At 35.8% G+C, this 26,710-nt stretch overlaps 1 protein-coding gene across 2 annotated transcripts in view; it reads left to right on the forward strand.

Moving 5' to 3' along the window:
* The window catches only part of HEATR5B (HEAT repeat containing 5B), a 95,447-nt gene extending 71,686 nt beyond the window's left edge, over positions 1-23,761 (forward strand). For both annotated transcript variants that reach the window (XM_065929438.1, XM_065929439.1), the window contains 10 exons: positions 210-389; positions 6,710-6,947; positions 8,057-8,311; positions 11,095-11,222; positions 13,498-13,642; positions 14,146-14,412; positions 15,727-15,951; positions 18,744-18,895; positions 20,133-20,346; positions 22,883-23,761. In XM_065929438.1, coding sequence (XP_065785510.1) covers positions 210-389; positions 6,710-6,947; positions 8,057-8,311; positions 11,095-11,222; positions 13,498-13,642; positions 14,146-14,412; positions 15,727-15,951; positions 18,744-18,895; positions 20,133-20,346; positions 22,883-23,187 — 2,109 coding nt within the window. In that variant the 3' untranslated portion in view covers positions 23,188-23,761. The remainder of the gene's footprint in view (positions 1-209; positions 390-6,709; positions 6,948-8,056; positions 8,312-11,094; positions 11,223-13,497; positions 13,643-14,145; positions 14,413-15,726; positions 15,952-18,743; positions 18,896-20,132; positions 20,347-22,882) is intronic.
* The last annotated feature ends 2,949 nt before the right edge of the window (positions 23,762-26,710 follow it).

Here is a 26,710-nt window from a genome sequence, read left to right on the forward strand (position 1 = left end):
TTTATTAAAAAAACAAAACAAAACAAAACATAGCATTGAAGGATTTTGTTTTATTCATTGGTTTTGTTCTGTATTGGTTCCCCCTAGGAAGAAAATCATATTAACACCAGCCTTTTATGTGTTTAGTATTAACTTTTTAATATAAAAATAAGAGTTCAAAACAAACAAGAAAAAAGAGTTTTTTTTTCTTCTCCCCCCACTTTGGCTAGGTGTGTAGTACGTGGATTGGAAGTGGAGTTGTCAGTGATCTCAATGATCTCCGTCGAGTGCACAATCTGCTTGTTTCTTCACTGGACAAGGTTCAGGCCGGAAAAGGATCCTCCAGCCAACTGTACCGAGAGAGTGCTACAACCATGGAAAAACTGGCTGTTCTCAAAGCATGGGCAGAGGTAACGGCAACCTATTGTTTTTAACTGTTTCTCCATCCATGAGAAAATGTTCCACTACTCCTGGAGGTAAAAAAATTTTGTTTGTTTTTTTTTAAGCTGACCTTTGGAGTGCCTTAAAAAAAATTTGCTATTTGCTTTCTCACTGAAATACATGTACATTTATGTCTCAAAAGAGCTCATATTGAACCTTTGAAAATTAGCATTTCTAAATAGTGTTTTTTTAAATTTATTTATTTTAATTGGAGGTTAATTACTTTACAATTTTGTGGTGGTTTTAGCCATACATTGACATGAATCAGTTTAAAAACATCTATATTGAAGAAGAGCTCTTCTTACTTACTATGGGAAAATTAAGTGGGGAAAACGTACAAATAATAGAAAACTAGAAAAAATTGTGCCAGGAATCTTTTATTTGATTAAGTTTCAGGAGACTTGCTGCCACTCACTGACTGATTAGGCTGTAGGAGTTTATTTTGTCATAGGTTTTTTTTTTTAATAGCTGTTTTTACCTCTTTTTATGCCCACATTATTTTTAAAAATAATAATACTGTTTTAATTTCACTTTTCTAAATCCCTTCTGCTAGTTACTTTCAAATTCTGCATGCAGGTATTTCAAGTAACTCTTTATTCCTTCCTCTGCCAACCCAGTATCTTACTTCCCTATTTTCATGGTATCAGCAGCCTGGGACCACCCCACAGGCAATTGCTGGTTCAAAGCACACAACACCCAGACGATACAGTTTAGATAAAGGATCTCTGGGGTTTTGTGGATTCTTTTTTTTGTCACAGAAGAAAAAAAAGGGAAAATTAGAGCAATAAGATACTGTAGAAATTAGTTTTCTTTCTGTTTTTTAGATCAAGTTGTTTTCATAGAGTATCCCTGAGTGTTCATTTACTTTTACTGTGCTAGCATCTTTTGTCTTAGACGAGTAAAATAACATTCGCATTTGATAAAATGTCTGTTCTTACTGATAAAATCTTATCAAATTAATGCAAATGTGTAATTTTAGGTGGAAAATAGTGTTAGAAAGATACTTATAATGTGATTGTTTTCTCACTTTGAGATTCACAGAAATTCTTTGTTATTTTTAACTAAACTAACTAATTTTAACTAAACTAACATATCTAATTTTTAACTAGAAGTTACTATTTTTCTTGTCTGTAGAAATTACATCCCAAATGATTGAATGATCTTTATTTTTAAAAAAATCTTTCAAAATTGTTGTTAATTCTCCAGCCCCATTCATTAATTTCCCAAACATAGAGACAGTTATGTAATTGGATAAGGCCGTTTGCCAGCTAGCTGGTTCTCTGCTGACTTGCCTGAATGTGTTTGATTTACTTACTAGGTAGTCTGGCACAGTTCAGTATAGAAAGCATTAAATGTTGAATCACAGACCCTACAGCAAGTTCTGTCTCTATAATTCACCTTCTTTTGTACTTTGATCAAGTGAGTTGATCTCTCAGATACTCAGTTTCTTTATCATAACATGGAAGTACAATAATATTTTCTAAAGTGACATGTATTAAAAAAACCAAGTATTGTAACTGGCACTGAATAGAAAATAAATAGTTTTAACAAATTAGATGAAAATGTCATATAACTAATTTATTAATGCACACTTTTGTTTGAAACTATTTTCTTATTTTGGGGTAACTTGGTTCTATAATTAAATAATTTACACTTCAGCCCTCAGCCTATACTATTGTCAGGTAAATCTTTTCCTTGCTTAACTTCCTTTCCTTCATCTTTTTACCTCAAAAGGCCCAACATATTCTAGATTTCTCTGTTCAAGATCTATCTTTGCTTCTGCTTTTTACTCAGAAAATCGAGGATGTTAGTTTTCCAGCTCCTCAGATTGTTACCTTCAGGTCTTGAGACCTATGTGAGTTGATAACTGTCCTTTTACCTGTGTGACCTTGGGTGAATTCTTTACCTGCTTTTCTAAACCTGGTTTCTCAGCCCTAAAGCGTGGATAATAATTATGCACATTTCATAGAATTACACTGTGAAGTAAATGAGACTTCATTGTGAAGCAATGAGGACTTCATTCAATAATTACCTTATTTATATGCGCAGTGAATGCTGCCTGCTGTTATTAGTATAATTATTATTATTATTTTAAAGTTTTCCTCTCATCTAGGATTCCCTTTTCTCAATTTTCTTTCTAATCTGATTCGTTCAGCAAAGTGTTAAATGAACATTAGCTCTGTGCCAGGGTAGCAGTTGATAATACAGTAGTGCACAAACCAGATGTTCTGCACTTACTGAGGAAAACTAACTAGTGGACGAGCATGTGAGACAAAAATAATGAGTGTTACAGGAGAAGTGCAGACTGTTGGAAACACACAGCGGAGGCACCTAAAATAGTCTGGGGGTTCAGAGGAGGCTTCCTGCAGAGAGCAATATTTAAGCTGGGACCTGGAGCATGAGCGCAGATGTTAGTAAGCATGAGTCTGAGGAGGAGACTGTTCCAAGCTAAGTGCATTCAGTTTCCCCCCACTTCCATATCTACCCATCTCCCTCTGCATGCTCTTCCTCCCTCCTTACCTTCGTTGTTCCCCAACTCAGCTTCCTCTTCCATTTCACTTTCCTCTTCACATCTCAGTTCACTGAAGGAGTTTCAGTATCTTCACATCCTTGACTGCTGAGTCACCCACTTCTCAATCCCTTGCAACCTAGGTTTACTCTCACCACTCCACTGAAATTACTAAAGTTACAAATGATATAATTCTCCAAATCTCTGGACCCTTTTCAGTTTCTGTCTGACTTAGCCTTTCTGCAGCTTTTGATATTGTATCCTCTGGAAACTCTTGACTTCCTGACCCTACTCCCTTGCTTCTCCTGTTTTCTTTTCATTGTTCATTCTTAGCATCACTTGCTGGCTTCTCTTTGCCTGCCAGCCTTTCAACTGTTGATATTTTTCTTGTCCTTTTTCTCGCTCTTCACACTTTATGGGTAACCACACCTACACCCACACCTTCTAGCTTTTACACGTGTATGAAATATTCTAAAACTACTTTCCTACTCAGACCTCTCTCCTAAATTCCAGTCCCATACTTTTAGCTATTTATTAGACATGTAGTAAGTACTGTAGTATTTACTATTGAAAAACATCTGCATGTAAGTGGACCTACGCAGTTCAAACCTATGTTGTTCAAGGGTCAACATAGGTAGCAAAACACTTTTCTAAAACCGTACCCATTAGTTTACCAGTTTATGCTAAGGAATATCAAGAATATACACAGATTCTGTTGTGAGGATGTTTGGTGTGATGTTATCATTCTAAAAAGCAAATAAATGTATTCCTTGATCCAAAGATGATGGTATTAAATGAATAGGAAATTGAGTTAAAAATTATATACAAACATATTATTGTCTAAAAGACTGTGAATATGTATGTACAACGTGTCTAGCATGTTAACCGTATTACGTCTGGGTAGTAGGATTGTGTCTGGCTTTATTTATCTTCATTTTACTTGTGCATCTGATTTTTCTATATTTCTTATGTACTTTCTCGTAAGAAAAATAAACCCCAAATTTTTTACAAAAACAAGTCAAAAAATATATTTTCATGTTGCAGGTAGCAATGTAAAATATATGCCCCTTTTAGAAAGCATTTGACAGTGTCTGTTCAGAGCCATGGAAGTATTTATGATCACTGACCCAGTCATTCCATTTCTGGGACTTTATCCTAGCGAAGAATATTCAAAATATGAAAAAGAGAGACACTGACAAAAATGTTTGTTTGGAACACTCATAGTGTGAAGAACTGAACACCTTTGTCGTTGAAAACTATGCCTCATCTTCTAAGATTCCCAGGGCTGAAAAGAATTTTTAAAAATATAAAATTTCAACTACAGGAAAACTGTTAGATGTACAATGTCTTCTATTACTGCTATTAAAAATAATAGTTATGAAGACTAGTATTTATATGGAAATCCTTTTATAAACAGTTAAAATTAAATCCAAAATCCTCTGTACAACAAAATTACAGCTTGGTTGAATGTGAAAACCTGGAAATTAGGATTATGAGTAATTTTAGTAACTCATTTTTAAACTTTTTATGGTGTACTTTTAAATTTTCATTTATTTATTTTATTTGTGGCTATGCTGAGTCTTCATTGCTGCTCGAGCTTTTCTCCCATTGCAGCAAACGGGGGCTACTCCCTTAGTAGTGGTGTGTGGGCTTCTCACTGCAGTGGTTTCTCTGGTTGTGGAGCACAGGCTTTAGAGTGTGCAGGCTTCAGTAGTTGTGGGCCCGGGCTTGGTTGCTCCGTGGCGTGTGGAATCTTTTCAGACCAGGGCTTGAACCAGTGTCTCCGGCTTTGACAGGTAGATTGTTTACCACTGAGCCACCAGGAGGCCCACAGTATAATTTTTTAAATAAAAGTTGAGGAAAAGTATATACTTGTGACCCTTAAATCCTGCATTGACTCTACGTCCCCATTACCAACAGAGTAAAATCTTCAGCTCCTTCTGCCTTGTATGCTATACTCAGTCTAGTACCGAACACTGGGAATTTGCTTGGAATGCCTTGCCGTTTCCTGTCTCTTGTGCTCTTGCTCTTGATGCTCCATCTGCCTGGAATCCCTACTTCCATCTTTGCCTGTCAACAGGTGAACTTTTGTCTTTGAACTGTGTCTTGCCTTTTCATATTCCATTAAGATTCTTTATCTTTGGTACTCCCTGTGATTCATTGATTACACAAACCACAAGTGTTCGTTAGGTGCCAGGCAATGGATGTGGTCACAGCTCATAGTGAGATGGGAAGATAGGTCATTGAAAACAAATTTTTAAAAATGTCCCTTCTCTCACCTCTTTTTTCACTCTCCTATTATTGTATCAGTCTGTGAGTTCATGGGCAGTGTAAACCACATGTGATTTGTCTTTGTTGCCTCAGGTCCAAGCACAATAGCAAATGCAAGGCAAGAGTAGGTACCTAAGAAGAATTTGATGAGTGAATGGCTAAGTATACTTACAGTGTTTATTGAGAGAGACATTTTCTTAAAATATCAGCATTATAATAAATCTAAGGGAAGAAAACAAGCTTAAAACCACTAAAAGATATGAATATGATATGTTTATAACTTGAGATTCAAAGTCCCTATTCCAAAAGTTAGATGGTTTATGCTTCTAAATTGTCAGGTGTTAGTATGACTAACTGACTATAACTAACTGATATATAAGACCACCACCGTGTTAAGGAATGCTTCTTCTCAGAAATGAAGATTCATTGTTTCCTGTCATCATTGTCTAAACTTAGTCAATTACTGTGCCGTAGCTGTCTGCTTGTTGTAGGGATAGAGATAAGACCCTGTCATCAAGAAGTATCCCTGGTTCAGATACATAGACGTCCTCTTATGTACAATGGAAATAACTGTGTATGGCAAACATTTTTCTAAAGATACCTCGTGCAATTTTCTGTGGTTCTCTTACTCCCTTGACTGCCCCCCACCCACTTTTTTTTTTTGCTTTTTCATGGATGTGTGATTCAGCTAGGTGCCGGTTGCCAAAGCCAAAATATATGTACAACTACAAAAGAATACAAACAAAAATAACTTTGGCAAATTTCAGAAGTTGTTATTATATATCCTTTTGGTTTACAAAGTGGAGAGAAAAGATACAGATAATATATATAGCCAGTAAATTATATTATTCTTGGCTGAACTATCTGTTACAAGGACTAGATTGCTAAATATCACTTAAGCAGTCTAAAAGAAGGGATTTTGGAGGATATTAGTGGAAATCCAGGTTGTGGTTTCTCTTCCCCCACCCCTTAGCTTTTTTCTTTGAATGCCGTCTGATTGTGTCTAATAAACTGGTGAAAGCAAATGCAGTAAACAGTAAGTTATACCCTATGGCAAAAAAAAAAAAAGAAAACCACATATAAAGGGGGGCTTTGTAAAGTAGAACAAGAGAAGCCAGAAAAAAGTCAGAGAACCCTACTCAAGGAATGTGCTGTGAGAGCAGCAGTCAGAAGTCAGATCTATTAAAAAAAAGATTGCCTCCAAAATAGGTGGGATTATTCTTTTGAGGATATCAGGAAATTCTGAAGTTGCATGCTTTCTACTAATAGTACTTGGTTACTTGCGATGGTTCAGCTGTATCATGGCGGTGGTGGTTTGGTCGCTAAGTCGTGTCCGACTCTTGCGACACCATGGCTGATAGCCTGTCAGACTCCTCTGTCCATGGGATTTCCCAGGCGAAACTACTGGAGTGGGTTACCAAGTCCTTCTCCATATAATCATAACAGCTTAGAATATGTTATTTCTTAATATTATATCTTGTTCTTTTCTCCTCGTGACTATCTTACCAGGTCTATGTGGTTGCTATGAATATTAAAAAAGAAGCAGAGTCAAAACCAAAGAGAGCAGTTAAAAATACTGATGATGACGACGATGATGACAGTACCATAGATGAGCTGCCACCAGATAGTTTAATAACACTCGTCCAGCCTGAACTACCAATACTCAGTCGCCTATGGTTGGCAGCATTAAAAGACTACGCGCTTTTAACTTTACCAGCTGAATTTGCTAGTCAGCTCCCCCCAGATGGTAAGTACTGCGTTCAGAGTTTTGCTTTTAATGGAGTTCAAAATAGTAATTAAACAAAATGGAATTGGTGGAGACTGGCCACAGTAGTAATAATGACATCTTAAATTTCTGTGAACTTAAACTTGATATTCTGTCCGTACTGAAGTTATAAATTCAGATACGGCATTAAACTTACTTGTCAGCCCAAGCAAAAGCTTTCTCACTGTTACAATAATAACCGTCTGAGCTGGGGTACTGTAAATAACTGCGTAAGGAGTTATTATGCATAACCATGATGAGGTATACTGCTGTGTTGGTCTGTATTTGTGTGCCAGGGCAGATGTGGCAGTCCTCTGTTCGATAGTAAAAGCAGGAAGAGGGGAAGAATTTGCAAAAGAGTGGAGGAAAAAAAAAAAGAGAGAGTTCCCTGGCTGTAAGAGAAAGGAAAGGTGATGAGGGTTTTAAGAGTTGTTGGCGACAGTAAGGGGAAGCCTGTGACCATGGGTGGAGCAAGGTAGAGGGCTCTCAGAGGCGTGAGCACTTGCAGAGGAAAGGCTGGAAATGCTGGCATCAATCACGGGGAAGTGATAGGCACTCCAGGCCAGCAGCTGTAGGAATGACGTCCATTTTAGAGACCCTCGGGAGAAACTCTTTGGCCTAATTCCTCTTTTATGTGTGCTGTGATCTGAATATTTGTATCACCTCAGAATGTATATGTTGAAACCTAATCCCTATTGTGATGGTATTAGGAGGTATGGGTCCTTTGGGAGGTGCTTTGGTCATGAGGGTGGAGCCCTTAGGAGTGGGAGTAGTCCCCTTGTAAAAGAGAAACTTCAGAGCCCCCAGCCCCTTCCACCTTCCACCTTGTGAAGACAGCAAGAAGGTACTGGCTGTCAGTCAGGAAGAAAGCCCACACCCAACCATGCTGGCATCTTGACCTCGGACTTACAGCCTCCAGAACCATGAGAAATAAATTTCTGTTGTGTAGCCACTCAGTCTGTGCTATTTTCTTAAAGCAGCTCAAGTGGACTAAGACAGTATGTAACAGGTATTTTTAAAGAAAGTTGTCCTTAAATGAGTGAATACATATAATAGAAGTAATGTTTCTGATTGATTTGATTGTTTTATAGGTGGAGCATTTTATACTCCTGAGACTATTGATACGGCTAGACTTCACTATCGGAATTCTTGGGCCCCAATTCTCCACGCAGTGGCACTTTGGTTAAATAGCACAGGATTTACATGTTCAGAGTCAGCAGAAGCAGCAGCAATATCAGCTTTACAAAAACGTTCCATACCGGTCAATTTAAGCCAAGCATCAGGAGCAACACCTAGTGCTAAATCTTTGGCAGAAATTAACAAAGACAGAATGCATCTGATTTTAGGTAGGTGAGCCATGTTAATGTATCTCGAGATATATTACTTCTGAAAATGTGTATCTTGTAAGTGAAAAAAAACTGCTTTCTACCATCTTAAGTTCTGTGACTGGCTTAAGAATTAAACTGACATAAGACACATTAATAGGAGAAAAGCATATAAATTGATTTAAAACTTTTACATATACATAGGAGGAAAATGAAGACCTCAAGAAGCTTTTAAGTCTGAAAGATTGTATACAGTTTTACACGAACAAGAATAAATTGTGGGGATCTGACAAGACAAAGGGCTGGGGCCAGGGATGATAAGTTGTACAGTAACTAAAAAGTATATGGCTATGACCTCTATGACCCACCTCCCAGAATATTGGAAATAAAAGCAAAACTAAACAAATGGGACCTAATGAAACTTAAAAGCTTCTGCACTACAAAGGAAACTATAAGTAAGGTGAAAAGACAGCCCTCAGATTGGGAGAAAATAATAGCAAATGAAGAAACAGACAAAGGATTAATCTCAAAAATATACAAGCAACACCTGAAGCTCAATTCCAGAAAAATAAATGACCCAATCAAAAAATGGGCCAAAGAACTAAACAGACATTTCTCCAAAGAAGAAATACAGATGGCTAACAAACACATGAAAAGATGCTCAACATCACTCATTATTAGAGAAATGCAAATCAAAACCACAATGAGGTACCATTACACGCCAGTCAGGATGGCTGCTATCCAAAAGTCTACAAGCAATAAATGCTGGAGAGGGTGTGGAGAAAAGGGAACCCTCTTACATTGTTGGTGGGAATGCAAACTAGTACAGCCACTATGGAAAACAGTGTGGAGATTTCTTAAAAAACTGGAAATAGAACTGCCATATGACCCAGCAATACCACTTCTGGGCATACACACTGAGGAAACCAGATCTGAAAGAGACACGTGCACCCCAATGCTCATCGAAGCACTGTTTATAATAGCCAGGACATGGAAGCAACCTAGATGCCCATCAGCAGATGAATGGATAAGGAAGCTGTGGTACATATACACCATGGAATATTACTCAGCCATTAAAAAGAATTCATTTGAATCTGTTCTAATGAGATGGATGAAACTGGAGCCCATTATACAGAGTGAAGTAAGCCAGAAAGATAAAGAACATTACAGCATACTAACACATATATATGGAATTTATAAAGATGGTAACGATAACCCTATATGCAAAACAGAAAAAGAGACACAGAAGTACAGAACAGACTTTTGAACTCTGTGGGAGAAGGTGAGGGTGGGAGGTTTCAAAAGAACAGCATGTATATTATCTATGGTGAAACAGATCACTAGCCCGGGTGAGATTCATGAGACGAGTGCTCGGGCCTGGTGCACTGGGAGGACCCAGAGGAGTTGGGTGGAGAGGGAGGTGGGAGGGGGGATCGGGATGGGGAATACGTATAACTCTATGGCTGATTCGTGTTAATGTATGACAAAACCCACTGAAATGTTGTGAAGTAATTGGCCTCCAACTAACAACAACAAAAAAAAATGTATATGGAGGAGACTAATGGAAAATCGGGACTTCCTTGATAGCTTAGCAACAAAGAATCTGCTTGCCGTGCAGAAGATGCGAGTTCGATTCCTGATCTGGGAGGATCCCCTGGGGAAAGAAATGGCAACCCACACCAGTATTCTTGCCTGGGAAATTCCATGGACAGCAGAGCCTGGTAGGCTACAGTCACAGGAGTCAGACACAACTTAGTCACTGAACAACAGTAGATAGGGCTTATTTTAGTAGGTTTGTTTGGATAGGTCTATTTCAACATCAACTTGCAGTCTCAAGAAGTAAAGATATTCTTTCCCTGATACAGGGAGGGCATCTTTCTAATGAGAAATATTATGACTTGCTTTTGGGTAGAAACAGGGTCAAAGACCCCTGCCTGCATCTTCGATTTCTCAAATGTGTTCAGCCAAGAAGGTGTATTTTGGTGCGGCATGTTTTTAACTCCTTCATATCTTTCATTTTAATGCCATGGAAAAAAATTTTACAGTATAGTTCAGATAAGAAATAGTACAAAGAGGTGTTTTTTCTTAACACATTTTCTAAATTAACTGAATTTTTAATAGAAAAATTTAATTATTAAATTACTCCTTAAAAATTCTCTATCATGTTCACTCACTGAGCAATACTGAATAATTTTCAAGGAAAAAGTTAAACTTTTTTTTAATATGTTTTCTTTTTACTTGACACTTATTATCCTATGAGGAAATATAATATAAATTTATATTTACATTATAAGTGTAATACATACATAAATTGTGTATATATACATTTACATATATACATATGTAATATGTATATTACATATACATATACATATGTAAATGTATATGTGCATATAAATATAAATGTAAAATTAAAGCAAATTTGAGTAATTGTTATTTATAATTGCTGTATAGATTCTCTTGGAACATTTAAGAATTTGCAGTCATTTATCATAATCTTATAATTTTCATAAATTTATTCTTAATATATTATTTTTAAATGTCTTTAAATAGCTTCTTAATCAACCTGATGACCTTGGAACTCCGCCACTTGCTTCCAATGTGACTGTTAGCCTCATTCCAAGGCTACAACCTATCTTAAGTTTGGCTGCTTACTTTGACAATAAATTTGAACTCACTTTAAGGCATTAATAAATATATGTTAAAGTGAGCTGTAAAATAAGTAGGTAAAAGAAAAAAAATGGTGTCAAAGCAACAAAGTGTTTTGTATTAAGAAAGCTGTGTGTTTATATTGTATATTACAGGTGTGAGTATACAGTTTCTTTGTTCCCCAAGACCTGAGGAGCCTGTTGAACATGTTACAGCTTGTCTACAGGCCTTACACACCTTGCTAGATTCTCCTTATGCCCGAATCCATATTGCAGAAGATCAGGTGCAGTATATTTCTATAATAGATAATTTATGCTTTGTATTCATCATATTTATCTTAAGGTAATTTTCTCACATATGAGACAAATATTATATAATAAGTGTTCAGGATTTTGGCTTCATCTAAGACCTTATATTGAATGTTGGATGACCAGACATGCTAGACTAGAGATCATCACTATGCCTTCTTTGATGAGTTCATCAGCAGTCAAATATAACTAAAAATGTAAGGGATCCCCTCAGTCCCAGTTAATGGTTCTGCTAGTAAAGGGCTGAGTTAATTACTAAGGCTATTAAATAAATTTGGGATTTCCTGGTGGCTCAGATAGTAAAGAGTCTGCTGCAATGCGGGAGACCCAGGTTTGATCCCTGGGTTGGAAAGATCCCCTGGAGAAGGAAATGGCAAACCACTCCAGTATTCTTGCCTGGAAAATCCAAATAAATTATGTTACTTTTAAATGTTTAATTAAACTTGATCTCATTTAATAAGGTTTTTGCACTGGCTCAAGTACTCATTTAAGAAGTTTAATGAATTGTGTTTTCTAATTTTTGTATGGAATTTTTAGAGGATTTTATTCGTGTTACAGTTCCAAGTTTCCACTGGATTTTTTTTTTAGGAAGTCTTTTATTTTCATAATAACCATTTCTTTGGACACCATCACTACAAATAGTACCTCTTGGGATAATTTTCTATAAAACACAAAAAGATAAAAAAAAATAAAGTTCTTATTATTGTGTTCTCTTAAAGTTAGTTTTGTACATGATACTGCTTAATAAAAAAACAAAAAAACCCACATGAAACAAAACAAAGTATGTGCTGTGTGTTTATAAGCATCACTTACTGATGAACTCATCTTGTACTCCAGCCTTGTAGCTTAAAGCTGGGCCTTAGCTAGACTACAGATTACCACAAGAAACTTGAGGGTTGTTTTCAGATAGTCAAACCAATAAAGTTTAATCTGTGAATGAAGGTGTGTGACATGTTAAAATTGAAATAATTGGGTGTAAATGCAGTAGATTAAATGACATGGTTAAATGTGTATTTCATAAATACAATAGACATAAATTTGACCTCTCCATCAGTTTTATAGTGGTTGATTTTTAAGACATGAGAAGGGAGAAAGGAGGTCAATTACGAGGCTGTTTTCATAATTCCAGAGAGACAAATGAGTTCACTGCCCTCAGAAAACTGAATAAAAGAAGAAGGAAACAGGACCAAGACTGGAACCTTAGGGATAAATAACAAGTAAGGGTTGAGGTGAGGGAAATTAATCAGCAGCGGAGACTACTGGAGAGGCAGGAGGAGGACCACAGAGAACAGAGTTATCAAAGACGAGAGAGAGTGTCAAGGACAGACAAGTCTCAGAGGAGCAGAACCCAGAGGTCAGGACAGAAGAGAGTCCCAGGAGGTTATTGGTGATCTCAGGCAGAGCATTTTCTCAGGTGGATGGAGCCAGATTAGAGAAGTTTGAGGAGTGAATGAGGGGGTGAAGGGAGTGGCATCTTTCCTTCTGGGAAGGGAAGAGGCAGGACAGACAGAAGAGATGATGGAGGCAGAGGGAAGGACGTGAGGGTTTTCTGAGGCGTGGAGGGAAATTAGATAGGAAAGACTTGCGCAGCTACTTATATTGGGGAAGAGAAGCTTAGCTTAGCTTATCTATGATATATGGGATATGATTGGGGTCCTTGAAGAATCCTTGGGAAGTCAAACAGGATGGCATGGAAGCGTGTGAAAAAAGAATTGTCAGCCTCAGACAAGGGGCTCATCTTGATCTTAAGGAAAGAGGTAAAGATGGCTTTGCTTGCAATTTAATATTTTTCTCCCTCTCTGAAAGAGGGAGGTTCATTGGATGGGTTTGATGTGGAGATTGTGAGAAGCTTACATGAATAGTGAGTGGTTAAAATTTGTAATAGTTCTGAGACGAATCTTGGAGCGACTTGTCAGCCTGCCTAGAATTTCTGGTGGACTACTCTTGAGTACGTGGAATCATAGAAATCATAAATTTTAGTGTCACTGAACACTAGCAGTGCTGTTTAGTCCAAAAGAGAAAAGAAATATTTTAAGTGGAAAAAGCATTTGAATATGTAATGAAGTAATTTTTGACTGAAAATATGTTGGGATGAAATATGACCATTTTTCAAGATTGTTATAGTATTTGCCGCATATTTTATGTATTAACTACCAAATCTATGCATTTTTGTATGTATATTTTCCTAGATCTAATAATATAAATATATCCTTTATGTTGATTTGATTTCTCTCTATTAATTTATAATAGCTGATTGGTGTTGAGTTACTCAGTGTTTTACACCGCCTGTTGTTGACCTGGAACCCACCATCTGTCCAGCTGCTGGTGACTGGAGTTGTACAACAGATAGTAAGAGCTGCTCAGGATTATTTGCAAGAAAAAAGAAACACACTAAGTAAGCATGAGAAATTATACTAACTTTAAAGTAAATTTATTTCTCTTCTAATTTTTCAAATATTAATGTCAGGAAGTTTTTAATGAAAAAATTTAACCATACATTTAAGAGATTGCAGTTGATTTTACTTTCATTAGAATGACCCAAATGAAATTGCTCATATTCAACTATTTTTCACCTACAAAAGTGTTAACTTCATGTGTTTCAAGCCTAACATGTGTGTTACTCCTATTATGAAATGCATTCCTATTAAAAATACCTAATAAAAATTTTATTTTTAGTAAAGTAAAGTAAAAAATGAATTGTCTGTTACATTTAAGGAGAGGTCAATAAACAGTTCTAAGGCAGAGAATTATTCTGAGAAAGACATGTCATCAGTTAGACATTTAGTTGTAAATTCTAAATTCTTTTGAAAGAACTTACTAAACATACTTACTGTGTTGTTATCTCTACTATTTGTTATCCTTTCTGCTGAGAATTTCACCAAATTTTCTTTTACCAAGATGAGGATGATATGGAAAAAGAGTCCTGTCCTGTATTAGGAGAAGGAGGTGACAGTGGTGGTCTCATTCCTGGAAAATCTCTTGTGTTTGCAACTATGGAGCTGTTGATGTTCATTTTAGTACGTCATATGCCGCATCTCAGTACCAAGATGTCGGACTCTCCAAGCCACATAGCCACCAAAACTCGACTGTCGGAAGAAAGTGCCCGTTTGGTGGCAGCCGCAGTTACCATTCTCTCTGACTTACCGTCCCTCTGCTCACCTGCTGGTATGGTGTTGCTCACTATTTGGACATGTATTATACTGTATTAGACAGAGATGAGCTTGCCTTTGATTTTAAGTGCTATGATGATTTATTTTCCTCTTAAGTCTTAAAGGAAAAGTAGGACTTATTTTTAAGGGTTTGTTTGCTTTAGGAGCCTATGAAGACTTAAAATTTAAAAAACCAAAACCCTGGATGCCCTTTTCAGGTACATTTCAAAAAAACTTCGGCAAAGAGACAGACCCACAGCTTGAGAGAGGACATTGAATGTTAGCAAATAGACATAAAGTGGAATTACTAAACCCTTTATTTTCTGATCTGGTTGCTGCTCCTGAGCCACACTAACAAACATGTCAGAGAAGAGTGACAACCAACTTTAAGGAGCAAGTGTTAATTAAAAAATTATAGCTGAAAAAATACAATAGCTGCCTGCAGATACTTGAAGAACTAGTGGATAGAAAAGTAGGCACCAGGTACTTCCCTGGTGGTCCAGTGGCTAAGGCTCTGGTCTCAATACAGGGGGCCTGGGTTTGATTCCTGGTCAGGGAACTGGATCCCTCATGCTGCAACTAAAAGATCTCACTTGCTTCAACTAAGACCTGACAAAACCAAACAAACAAGTATTAAAAAAGATAAGTAAACTTTTCCTCTGTTGTATCTAGGAGATATATATCATATCAGAAGACATAAAGGTATCTTTCAGCTCAACACAAGCCTACAGATATGAAAACACAATTCCACTGAAGCTTCATAGGCATTCTACACTGGAGGCATGTCACAGTGGTTAAGGGAGTCTTCCATTAAGCGGGTGGTTAATTTGATTACCTGAAAGTTCTTTCAGCTACAAATCCTAGGATTCTTTCATTTCTTTTTGCCCTATCTGTATAGTGATTTTATCAGTTTCCTGACTTGGTTAGTACATTGACTAACTTAGTCCTAAGGCTCACTTAGTACAATGAGATTGATTACTTGTCTTGGAATTGCTACATGATTTACCAAGTTTCTCAACTACTTCTCAAAGTATTTGACAGTGTTTTCCTTCTGTGTGAAATACTAGAAGTAATTAAAAAAAAAACCAAGGCAAGTTAGGAGAAGAAAGAAAATATTGACGTCTTTGAAATAGCTTGTGACGTCCTTTTTATCTTTTTCAAACATTGAATTATAGTAATAGCAGTGTAATAAATTTTGTATGAATACAAGGAAAAGAAATAATATTGAACCATACAATCTTGGTATCTTGTAAAAAGATACAAACAACTGAAACAACTGTAATACAGGAACTGAAGTAGTACAAGATAATCTGATTTGTTTTTATTTCAGGATGTATGACCGTCTTGCCCACAATTCTGTTTTTAATTGCAAGAATATTGAAAGACACAGCAATAAAGTCTGCAGATAATCAGGTTCCTCCACCAGTCAGTGCAGCCCTTCAAGGGATCAAAAGTATTGTGACACTTTCATTGGCCAAAACTGAGGATACTCAAAAACAGTGGACAGCTCTAATTCGTAGCACTCTGGCATGCATCCTAGAATATTCCCAACCAGGTAATCTAATCAGCTTTAAACTTTTTAATTTATTAGGATATTTGTTCCTTAATGACTAACTAAATGAGCGCATCAGAAAACTGCTATATAACACTGAATCAACTCAGAGAGGTGTTTTAGTCCCAATTTTAGATGTGAACTTTTAGTTCCACATTTTGAGTATTGATGCTTGATACCCTTGTCTTGGGTTTCCCGGGTAGCTCAAACAGTGAAGAATCTGCCTGCAATGCAGCAGACCTGGGTTCTTCCCTTGTCTTACCACTTACATACATGTTGGGAGTTTTCCCCCCAAAGAAAGAACATGTATATATAAAACTCTTAGATTGTAAATTGTTCTGAACTCCTCGGTAGTTGTCTATCATTTATATTTATCAGTTATTGATCGTTCCCCTATCAATGGCCATTTTTACTATTTTTTATTTTTCCCAGTTATAAAAGTTGTCTCAGTGACCATCCTTATAAATTCCTCATGCATATGTGCTATGAGATTTTCTATAGCATACCTCTAGAAGTGGAATTGATGACACATTTTAATTTTATCAGACATTGCCAATTTGCTGTCCAGAGCAGCTATATGAATTTGCACTTCCACCAACAGTGCATGATTCCCACCAATATATGATATTTCACACTTTTAAATTTCATTATCTGATAAGTAAAGCATGCTATTTTATTGTTTTTACTTGCATCTCTCATTTGCCTAGTAAGTATAAGCATTTTTCATGTTTGTGTTTAATTTGGAGGGAAATGCTTATTCACATTTTTGTCCATTTTTCTTCAGTGTCTGACTTTTTCTTTCATGTTCTGTTGTAAATGTGAAAAGATTGAAAACAGAATAATTAAAGATTTGTCATATTGCCTATTAAAACATTTCTACACTATCTAAAACTGGAGTAGGCCCAAGAATGAACAGATAGGGCAGCAAAATAGAACTGTGTAAGCTTAAGTCAATGGTAAATATCACAGAAGAAAATATCAATATATTAGACTATAAAATTTAACATAAGCCTGTGAAAAATGACATGCATTAAAAGTAGGTGATAAATCCTAAAAGTTCTTATCAGAAGGAAAATATTTTTTTCTATTTCTTCAATTTTGTATCTATATGAGATGGAGGATGTTTGCTAAACTTATTTTGATAGTCATTTTGTAATGTGTATGAGTCAAATTGTTGTGCTGTACATTTTAAATTTATAATAGTACTGTGTGTCAATTAAATCTCAATAAAACTGGAAGAAAAAATTTTATAAAATGAAAGCTGAAAAAGATCAAAAACTGAAAATAATAACGTCAGTGTTAATATCATTTATGTACAAAAAAATCTTATAAGATAAACATTTAACACCCAATGTAAGAAAGAACAGGCTTCTCAGATGGTTCAGTGGTAAAGTATCTGCCTGCCAATGCAGGAGATATGGGTTCGATCCCTGGGTTGGGAAGATGCCATGGAGAAGGAAATGGCAACTCATTCCAGTGTTCTTGCCTGGGAAATCCTATGGACCAAGGAGCCTGAAGAGCTACAGTCCATTGAGTCACAGAAGAGTTGGACGTGATTTAGCGACTAAACAAGAGCTAAGAAAGAAGAGAACAGGCAATGGTAAGAAAGAAATAGAAATGCCCACCAAGCATATAAAAAAATTGGCCACATTGTTATTTAAGGAAAGAAATAAAAACAAAATAATATAAATTTTTTACCTGTGAAACTGATTTAACAAAAATATGTGAGTATGTACAGGTGAAATCGATGCCAGGAGAACATTTTCATACTTTGCTAAAGGGAATTTGAAACAGTTCAGACCTTCAGGGAATCATTTCTGCAAAATATACGAAGAGCTTTTAAGATTTCATACTCTGACCTTGATAAAAAACTTGTGTTCAAGTTTATTTATTACAGTCTATTTTATAATAAAATACAAAAGTGATAAATATAACTATCTGGCCGTAGGAAAGGTATTAAATATTTGTTATATACTCATTTGGATTATATATCCATTATATCTATTAAAAATCATTTTTATAAATAATTATATATAAAAGACTAACCCAGATCAGAAGAAGTTAAACAAAAACCTAGAAATTAAACTTAAACTATCCCTGGATGGTAAAATATTACATTTTATTTTCTTTCCCTTACCCTTGTTAAATCTTAAACAAACCATATCCTACTTTTATTACCTGAATTTTTTTCAGATTAATATTTGGAGGGGAAAACTTTAATTAGTTTTTTTATGTTACTAAAACTATTCTAATTTTATCATGAGTTAATATTTTGCTTTTTAAGGTAGATTTTTACCAAGATAAAGAAACATGAAATGCCATAATTATATATGCTTTCATTTATACATGTGCTATGCTTAGTCGCTCAGTCATGTCCGACTCCTTGTGACTCCATGGACTGTAGCCCACAAGGCTCCTCTGTCCATGGAATTCTCCAGGCAAGAATACTACAGTGGGTTGCCATATCCTCCTCCAGGGGATCTTTCCAACCCAGAGATCGAACCCAGTTCTCCTGCATTGCAGGTGGGTTCTTTACCATCTGAGCCACCAGGGAAGCCCATGAATACTGGGGTAGGCAGCCTATCCCTTCTCCAGAGGGTCTTACCAACTCAGGAATCTAACCGGGGTCTCCTGCATTGCGGGTGGATTCTTTATCAGCTGAGCTACCAGGGAATCCCTCATATATGTATACACACACACACACACACGCGCGCATATATATATAAATATTTCATTTTTCATATATTTCAGAAGATTCTTTTTTTTTAAATTTTTCTGCTATTTAATTATTTCAGAAGATTCTGTGCCTGTGCCTGATGAAGTAAGCATGCTAACAGCAATTGCACTTTTCCTGTGGTCTGCTGGTAGTGAAATAATAGGAGTTCAGTCACTGCAGAATGGCTGCATTTACAGATTTAAAAACGCATTAAATTCATGTGACCCATGGGTAAGTTACACTTAAAACATAATAGTAAACCTTCCACTGTGTAAGAAAAATTTCAGATGGATTCATTAAAAATTTGTGATTCAAAAAAAAAAGAAAAAAAATTTGTGATTCATCAAATGAAAAGTATTTGCTATATAAATTTTCCAGAAAACTAGAAAACATCACTGGTTAAAGCTTAGGAGAGACATGTATATGTTAATTTATATATGCAGGAATTCCCCAGTATCTAAAATACTTGCTCAAACCTGGTCTTTACTGGTAGAGGCTTTACGTGTTTCTCTTTTTCACTGTTTACTTAATCACACCAAAGACACTAAAAGATAAATATATATAATATTATAATGTGTTTTTACAGGGCTATGGAAACTCTTGTTTTTCTAAAAAATAAGTTTTATTGTTTTATGGTGTCAGCATCAAAACTAATGATTCTTAAACCTATTGAACATCAGGAAAAAAAGCAATTTAGTAACATCTACCACTGTCTTCCTGAATCAGAGTCTCCAGATGTGTAGTCCATAAATGTGTATTTTTAAAATATTCCCCAGGCATTTTTCTTTTGTCCAGTGATGTTTAGTAGCTTCTCTTCTACCAAAGCACTGAAACAGTTTTTCCCGCTTTGTTCCCTTACATCAATGAGTTGATGCACCTTCCTTTCTTTTTTTTTTTTTTTTTTGCTTCTTATTAATATGAAGTCTTTCTAATCTAAAGTGGAGCCACTGAAACTACTTTGTAGGCCTAGAACACTTAAATTGGTTTAAGCATTTATTTCCAGAGAATCCAAATGGAGTTGAGGTGTCTTAATATATTTTATAGCTTTGCTTGACATCATTCAATTATTAGCCATATAAAATATGTTAGGTTAAGGTGAGAGGGACCATTGTAAATTAAAGAAAGAATTAAAAACAAAAATTAGAATTCCTGGTATCTAATTTCTTACACAGTATAGAAATACAAAAATTATATAGGCAGTGGTAATTTGGGAGCTAACATATAAGGAATGTTTGATTAATTTCAATTTTATTTAGTTAGCATATTAGAAGTTTTATTACTCCACTTCTCTAAGTAGAAATGGCATTAATTCATCACATTTCTATTTTCATCCTGCAATATTGTTTGTTTTCTGTACATATTAAGATGCAATGTAAAAAAAAAAGTAAAAAAAAAAAGATGCAATGTGATTGTAGAGCAAATAAGAACTGTCACACATGTAAATTAATGAAATTATTTTCTTGTATAGGTTCAAGCCAAATGTTACCAGCTTCTCCTCTCAGTTTTTCAGCATTCCAATCGGGCCCTTTCAACTCCTTATATCCATTCCTTAGCTCCACTAGTAGTTGAAAAGCTAAAAGCTGTTGAAAGAAACAGACCAGGCAGCAGTGCAGAGCTCTTAGCTGTTCAGGAAGGAATCAAAGTTCTTGAAACACTGGTTGCTCTTGGGGAGGAACAGAACAGTAAGTATTTTCCTCTAAGAAGTCGCTGGTCTAAAATGAAGATTTGTATTCCATATTAATCTCATTTGCTATTTGACACAGGCCACTGCAGCAGTAAATTTTCTAAAGGTTGTTACTATGTGAAAGCTTGATGTTTTTGCTTATGTTGCTAACAAAATTGAATTGATTTATATTTAAGAGCAAGAGTGTAAAATAAATTATGGATGCATTTCAACCCATGGATTTTTTTTTCTAGGAAGGTACTCTTTAAGAACTAGGGAAAATATGGCTGTTTAATATATTTTAAAAAATAATACATTTTGGTGTTTGTAAGAGATGTATAAAAGCTTTTTAACAAATATGACCAGTTTAGTATTCATGCTAAACATCAGTATTAAAATACTCTAAAATTTAAAATTGTTTTTTAATTTAATGAAAAACTACCATATACATCTATTTAACCAGAGACTTATGCAAGTTAATACTTACTCCTCTTTATCCCCTAAGCTTAGATTTCATCACAGTCTAAAATTTATCTTTAAAAATATGACTTTTAATTGTTACAGAAAGACTGTACTTTTTAAACTAGTACCTTATGATTGAATTGTTAAACTGTTTCCAATTTTTCAAGATCATCAATAACTGAAATGAATGTTCTTGTACAGATATTTTCGAACACTCCTTTTTTTAAAAAAATTGACATTTTATTATCTGTGATTGTTCTATGTCTTTTTTAAATGAAGTAAATTTAAATTTTCATTAACAGAATACAATAACAGTAGAAGTAGAATCTAGCAGTATAACTAGAATCATTTCTCTGGGGTCTTAACGGAACTTCAAAGTGTGGTGTCTGATTAGTGGACCCTTCCATTTTTCACAAATGGTGGTAGCAGTGGGACAGATGTTCTCAAATGCCTTGCCAGGTCCATGATCATTTACCCCTATATTCCAAAATAGAGTTTAAAAGATGAAAGGCCATCTCCTCCTGTGTGTTATTTCTATCAGATAATTTTTTTAAGTGAAATTATTGGATTGAAAGGAAGGCACATTTTTAAGACTTTTAACATATATTGCCAGATTACTCTCTGGGTAAAAATTGCATCAGTTTTTCTATCATAAAATTTTTCCTCTTCTCTTGAAAGAATTTCACAGAAGTTAGAAAGGTGGTGAATATTTTTAAAAAGTTGTTGCTGATAACTTCCCTTTAAAATGATAATCCAGAATTACTGCAGTGAAAGAGAAGAGTACAGAAGTGATTGTGGGAAAAAAAATTGATCTGACTTGATGAGTATATGTTATAGGGACAAGAGAAAGAGAAGAGCCAAATATTACTGTGTCACTTGGAAGAAGTATGGAAGCAGTCTTAAAATTGAAAAGTTCAGGAAGAAGAGCTGTTTGGGAGGAGCTGATAAGTTTAGTTGAAACTAGATGTTAACAGATTGTTTGGATAGAAATGTTATGACTGACATCACGGCCCATGTTTGGTGACTCAGCATAATTTTGTCTTTATTTGTATTTTACTCAATGTAAATTCCATAAACATACAGACTAAATCTTATTCATCTCATAATCTCAACATTGAGCTTATTGACTTTTGCATAGTTAGTATTAAAATATGTCTGACTTGAGTTGACTCTTGGGATCAATTCCTGAACAGATGTTCTAATTTAGGTAGGGAAGAGAGTCTTATACGTTTTCAAATAATTCTCTATTGTTTGAATTCTTTTAACAGCAAGAATATATTCATGTATTATTCATGAAATTAAATATAGTTTAATAGTTAGATTTAGCAACGTTCATTTAATAAATAACCCTTTAATTTTCCATCTAAGAGTCAATTAATTTAAAGTATAAAATAACTGAGGCAATCTAGCTTCAATTCTCCAACCAATTTCTAGTATTTCCTATTAGTGGGCTGTATCAACAACAAGCACCATAATGATTTCATTTTTTAAAGGACTGCTTCACTCAGATGTTTTGTACTATAGTAAGACTTCTAAGAGGTAGAATAAGTCGTTGTCACTTTTTAAAAATTAATACTAAATCTGAGGCTAACTGCCATGCACAAACCAAAGGGAAATGGTTGTCATGACATAAATGTATACATTCACTCATTCCTTTGGTGGTTTCTTCCTCCTAATGAATGCTTCAGGTTTCTGTTCCCTACTCCATTAAACCTCCAACCTTCCTATTCTGGAATACCTTTGACATTTTCACAATTTATTTCTCAAAATACATTTTACCAGTGGCACTTGCAAAATTGTTCATTTTTACCTTTTAGCCAGCATTTTAAAAAATAAAATAATTAGTATAAATGCAAAATATACAATCTTAACAGGAAATCAAACCTGATTTCCTGCCCTAATGTGGCTTGGAGAATTAGTAAATATTCAATATTAATAATGAATAATTATTGAGGTCTAAAATAGATTGTGTACGTTTACTTCTGTTTTATTATAATTCAGGCTACTATGGTAATTGCCTAGTGTTTAAATAAAGGTTTACTGTAATTTTCAGATTCATGAGCATCTTCAGACTTTATCTTTGTTATTTGCAGGAGTCCAATTACTTGCTCTTTTAGTTCCCACTTTGATCTCTTACCTGCTGGATGAAAATTCTTTTGCCTCAGCAAGCACAGCTTCCAAAGATCTCCATGAGTTTGCACTCCAGAATTTAATGCATATTGGACCTCTGTATCCACACGCTTTCAAGACAGTAATGGGAGCAGCTCCTGAGCTGAAAGTACGTCTGGAAACTGCTGTTAGAGCAAGTCAAGCTAGTAAGGCTAAAGTGGCCCCCAGGCAGCCAGCCCCAACTGTGCACTCTGCACCAACAATTAAGCTAAAAACAAGTTTCTTTTAATGTGCAATTCCATTCATTTTTGTTTATATTGTCAGTTAGGACCTAATTAGTGGTAACCACTGTATCATTCCAGTCTATAGGTTCAACTTTATTTGTATACAGGAATTACATGCTTCCGAGGTAGGGTAAGTGAAATAATGCTCACACTGGTGTCTAATTTTGAAGGAATGACTTCTTTTTTTTATTGTGGTGAATGTGCTTTCATTTTTTCCCCTAATAATGTTTCTCTTATTAATTAATTTATTTTTTAAAAACTGAGCCATAATCTTTTAAATGCAAACTAATTGTATCATGTAGTTGCATGGCCTATTGATATTGTCAGGGAAAAAATGGCATATTCAATAGCATTTGTTACAAAAAAAAATTAACTGAAAAGCAAGCAGAATTTAAATTTTGAAGAAACAAAATAATGTGAAGTGTCTGTTTCATGGTGTATATTAAGAATAAAGTTACATTTTCTTAGCATTTCTCAGAAAGTCATTACCTTTCTGCTAGATCTTCTTGCTTTCATATTAGATTACTAAATTATGCTTGTGTATATTTTAGTTAACTGAATTAAAACTCTCATTTAAAGATCCATTAAAATGATTCAAATATGGAATAATGTTCTGGTTTTTTTAATGGCCACAATTTGGCCTGACGCTTTGTAATTACAGAGCCTTGAGTTCTGGCTCTGATGGTTGGTTTCATTCATCAAATATTAATATTGAGTGCCTACTATGTAGATGGCATCAAGCTAAGTGCTGCAGGGCATACAAAAATGAATTAGTCATAATTATAGTTACGCCAGTCTCTCATTTTACCACATCAAATAGATAATTGATGAATGAATGTTTGCCACACTGTTTTAGTGCAGTTCAGTTCAGTCGCTCAGTCGTGTCCGACTCTTTGCGACCCCATGAATCACAGCATGCCAGGCCTCCCTATCCATCACCAACTCCCGGAGTTTACTCAAACTCATGCCCATCGAGTCAGTGATGCCATCCAACCATCTCATCCTCTGTCGTCCCCTTCTCCTCCTGCCCCCAATCCCTCCCATCATCAGGGTCTTTTCCAATGAGTCAACTCTTTGCATGAGGTGGCCAAAGTATTGGAGTTTCAGCTTCAGCATCAGTCCTTCCAATGAACACCCAAGACTGATCTCCTTTAGGATGGACTGGTTGGCTCTCCTTGCAGTTCAAGGGACTCTCAAGAGTCTTCTCCCAACACCATAGTTCAAAAGCATCAGTTCTTCGGTGCTCAGCTTTCTTTATAGTCCAACTCTCAGATCCATACATGACCACTGGAAAAACCATAGCCTTGACCAGACGAACTTTGTTGGCAAAGTAGTGTCTCTGCTTTTTAATATGCTGTCTAGGTTGGTCATAACTTTCCTTCCGGCTGGTGGTAGAATCAAGGTCTGATGTTATAAAGAACAATATTGCATAGGAACCTGGAATGTTAGGTCCATGAATCAAGGCAAACTGGAAGTGGTCAAACAGGAGATGGCGAGAGTGAATGTTGACATTCTAGGAATCAGCAAGCTAAAATGGACTGGAATGGGTGAATTTAACTCAGATGACCATTATATCTACTACTGTGGGCAGGAATCCCTTAGAAGAAATGGAGTAACCATCATAATCAACAAGAGTCTGAAATGCAGTACCTGGATGCAATCTCAAAAACAACAGAATGATCTCTGTTCGTTTCCAAGGCAAACCATTCAGTATCACAGTAAACCAAATCTATGCCCCAACTAGTACCTCTGAAGAAGCTGAAGTTGAATGGTTCTATGAAGACCTACAAGATCTTTTAGAACTAACACCCAAAAAAGATGTCCTTCTCATTATAGGGGACTGGAATGCAAAAGTAGGAAGTCAAGAAACACCTGGAGTAACAGGCAAATTTGGCCTTGAAGTATGGAATGAAGCAGGGCAAAGGCTAATAGAGTTTTGCCAAGAGAACACACTGGTCATGGCAAACACCCTCTTCCAACAACACAAGAGAAAACTCTACACATGGACATCACCAGATGGTCGACACCGAAATCAGATTGATTATATGCTTTGTAGCCAAAGTTGGAGAAGCTCTATACAGTCAGCAAAAACAAGACCGGGAGCTGACTGTGGCTCAGATCATGAACTCCTTAGTGCCAAATTCAGACTTAAATAGAAGAAAGTAGGGAAAACCACTAGACCATTCATGTATGACCTAAATCAAATCCCTTGTGACTATACAGTGGAAGTGAGAAATAGACTTAAGGGACTAGATCTGATAGACAGAGAGCCTGATGAACTATGGATGGAGGTTTGTGACATTGTACAGGAGACAGGAATCAAGACCATCCCCATGGAAAAGAAATGCAGAAAGGCAAAATGGTTGTCTGAGAAGGCCTTACAAATAGCCACACTGTTTAGCACCAAGTTTTAAACACCAAGTTTTACCAGACGTGTAATGTAGACTGAACGATTCTGAACATTCCAAATACGTACCTCGTCATCACCTACTACCTTCACTTATTCTTCTCCGACCCTCACCAATTGGCAGCTGATGTAGCCTTGCCTTCCTCATGTAGTCTTTAGACCTCAGATAGGTGTGTTCTCTCATTTATTTTCTTACTGACTTTTACTTCTGCGAGGTTTTTTGTTTTTTTTTATTTTATACCTGCTTTTCCAAAGCTATTGTCTTTGTTTTTTAGAGGTTTTTTGGTAACCCTTAATTGAGATATTATTCACATACCATACAATTCACCCATATTATACCCACCCGTATAATTCAATAGTTTTTAATATGTTCACAGAGTAGTATAACCATCACCACAATCAATTGCAAGCATTTTCATTATCCTAGAAGGAAATCTGACACCATTTAGCTATTTCCCCACAAGCTCTCTGCTTCTCCTGAGCTTACTTTCTGTCTCTTATAAATTCTAATATTAAAATGAACATTTCATATAAATGAAATCATACACTATGTGGCCATTTGTGACTGACTTCTTGACTTAACATTTTTAAGGTTCATCCATGTGGTAGTGTACATCAGTACTGCATCCTTTTTAATGGTTGAATACTATTCCTTTCTGTTTATATTTCATTTAACCATTCATTAGTTGATGGGCATTTGGGTGGTTTTCATTTTTTGTGCATTACAAATAATGCTGCTGTAAACAATTGCATACAAGTATTTGTGTTGCTCTGTTTTTCATTTGGCCTGAATGTGTATCTGGGAGTGGAATTGCTGGCTCAGTGGGAACTCTGTGTTTAACTTTCTAAGAAACTGCCAGACTGTTTCCAATCTCCTTGTTTTTTTTGCACATAACCCTTTTCATTCATCTATTTATGAGGTATGTTTGTTTCTCCCTTGGCTGTTTTCTGCTGTTCTTTGTACCTCCCAGGCTTTCCCGGTCATGTCCTGCTTTGGGGAATATACTACATCATGCAGTAGCAATGATTCTCTCTCTTTTCCTTCTCTCCTTCCATCTTTCTTTTTCTCCCTTTTCTCTCCCCAGTACATCTTTATACTTTCTCTCAACTCTCCTGAGTCA

Source organism: Muntiacus reevesi, chromosome 3 (assembly GCF_963930625.1).
Source record: "Muntiacus reevesi chromosome 3, mMunRee1.1, whole genome shotgun sequence".
NCBI lineage: Eukaryota > Metazoa > Chordata > Mammalia > Artiodactyla > Cervidae > Muntiacus > Muntiacus reevesi.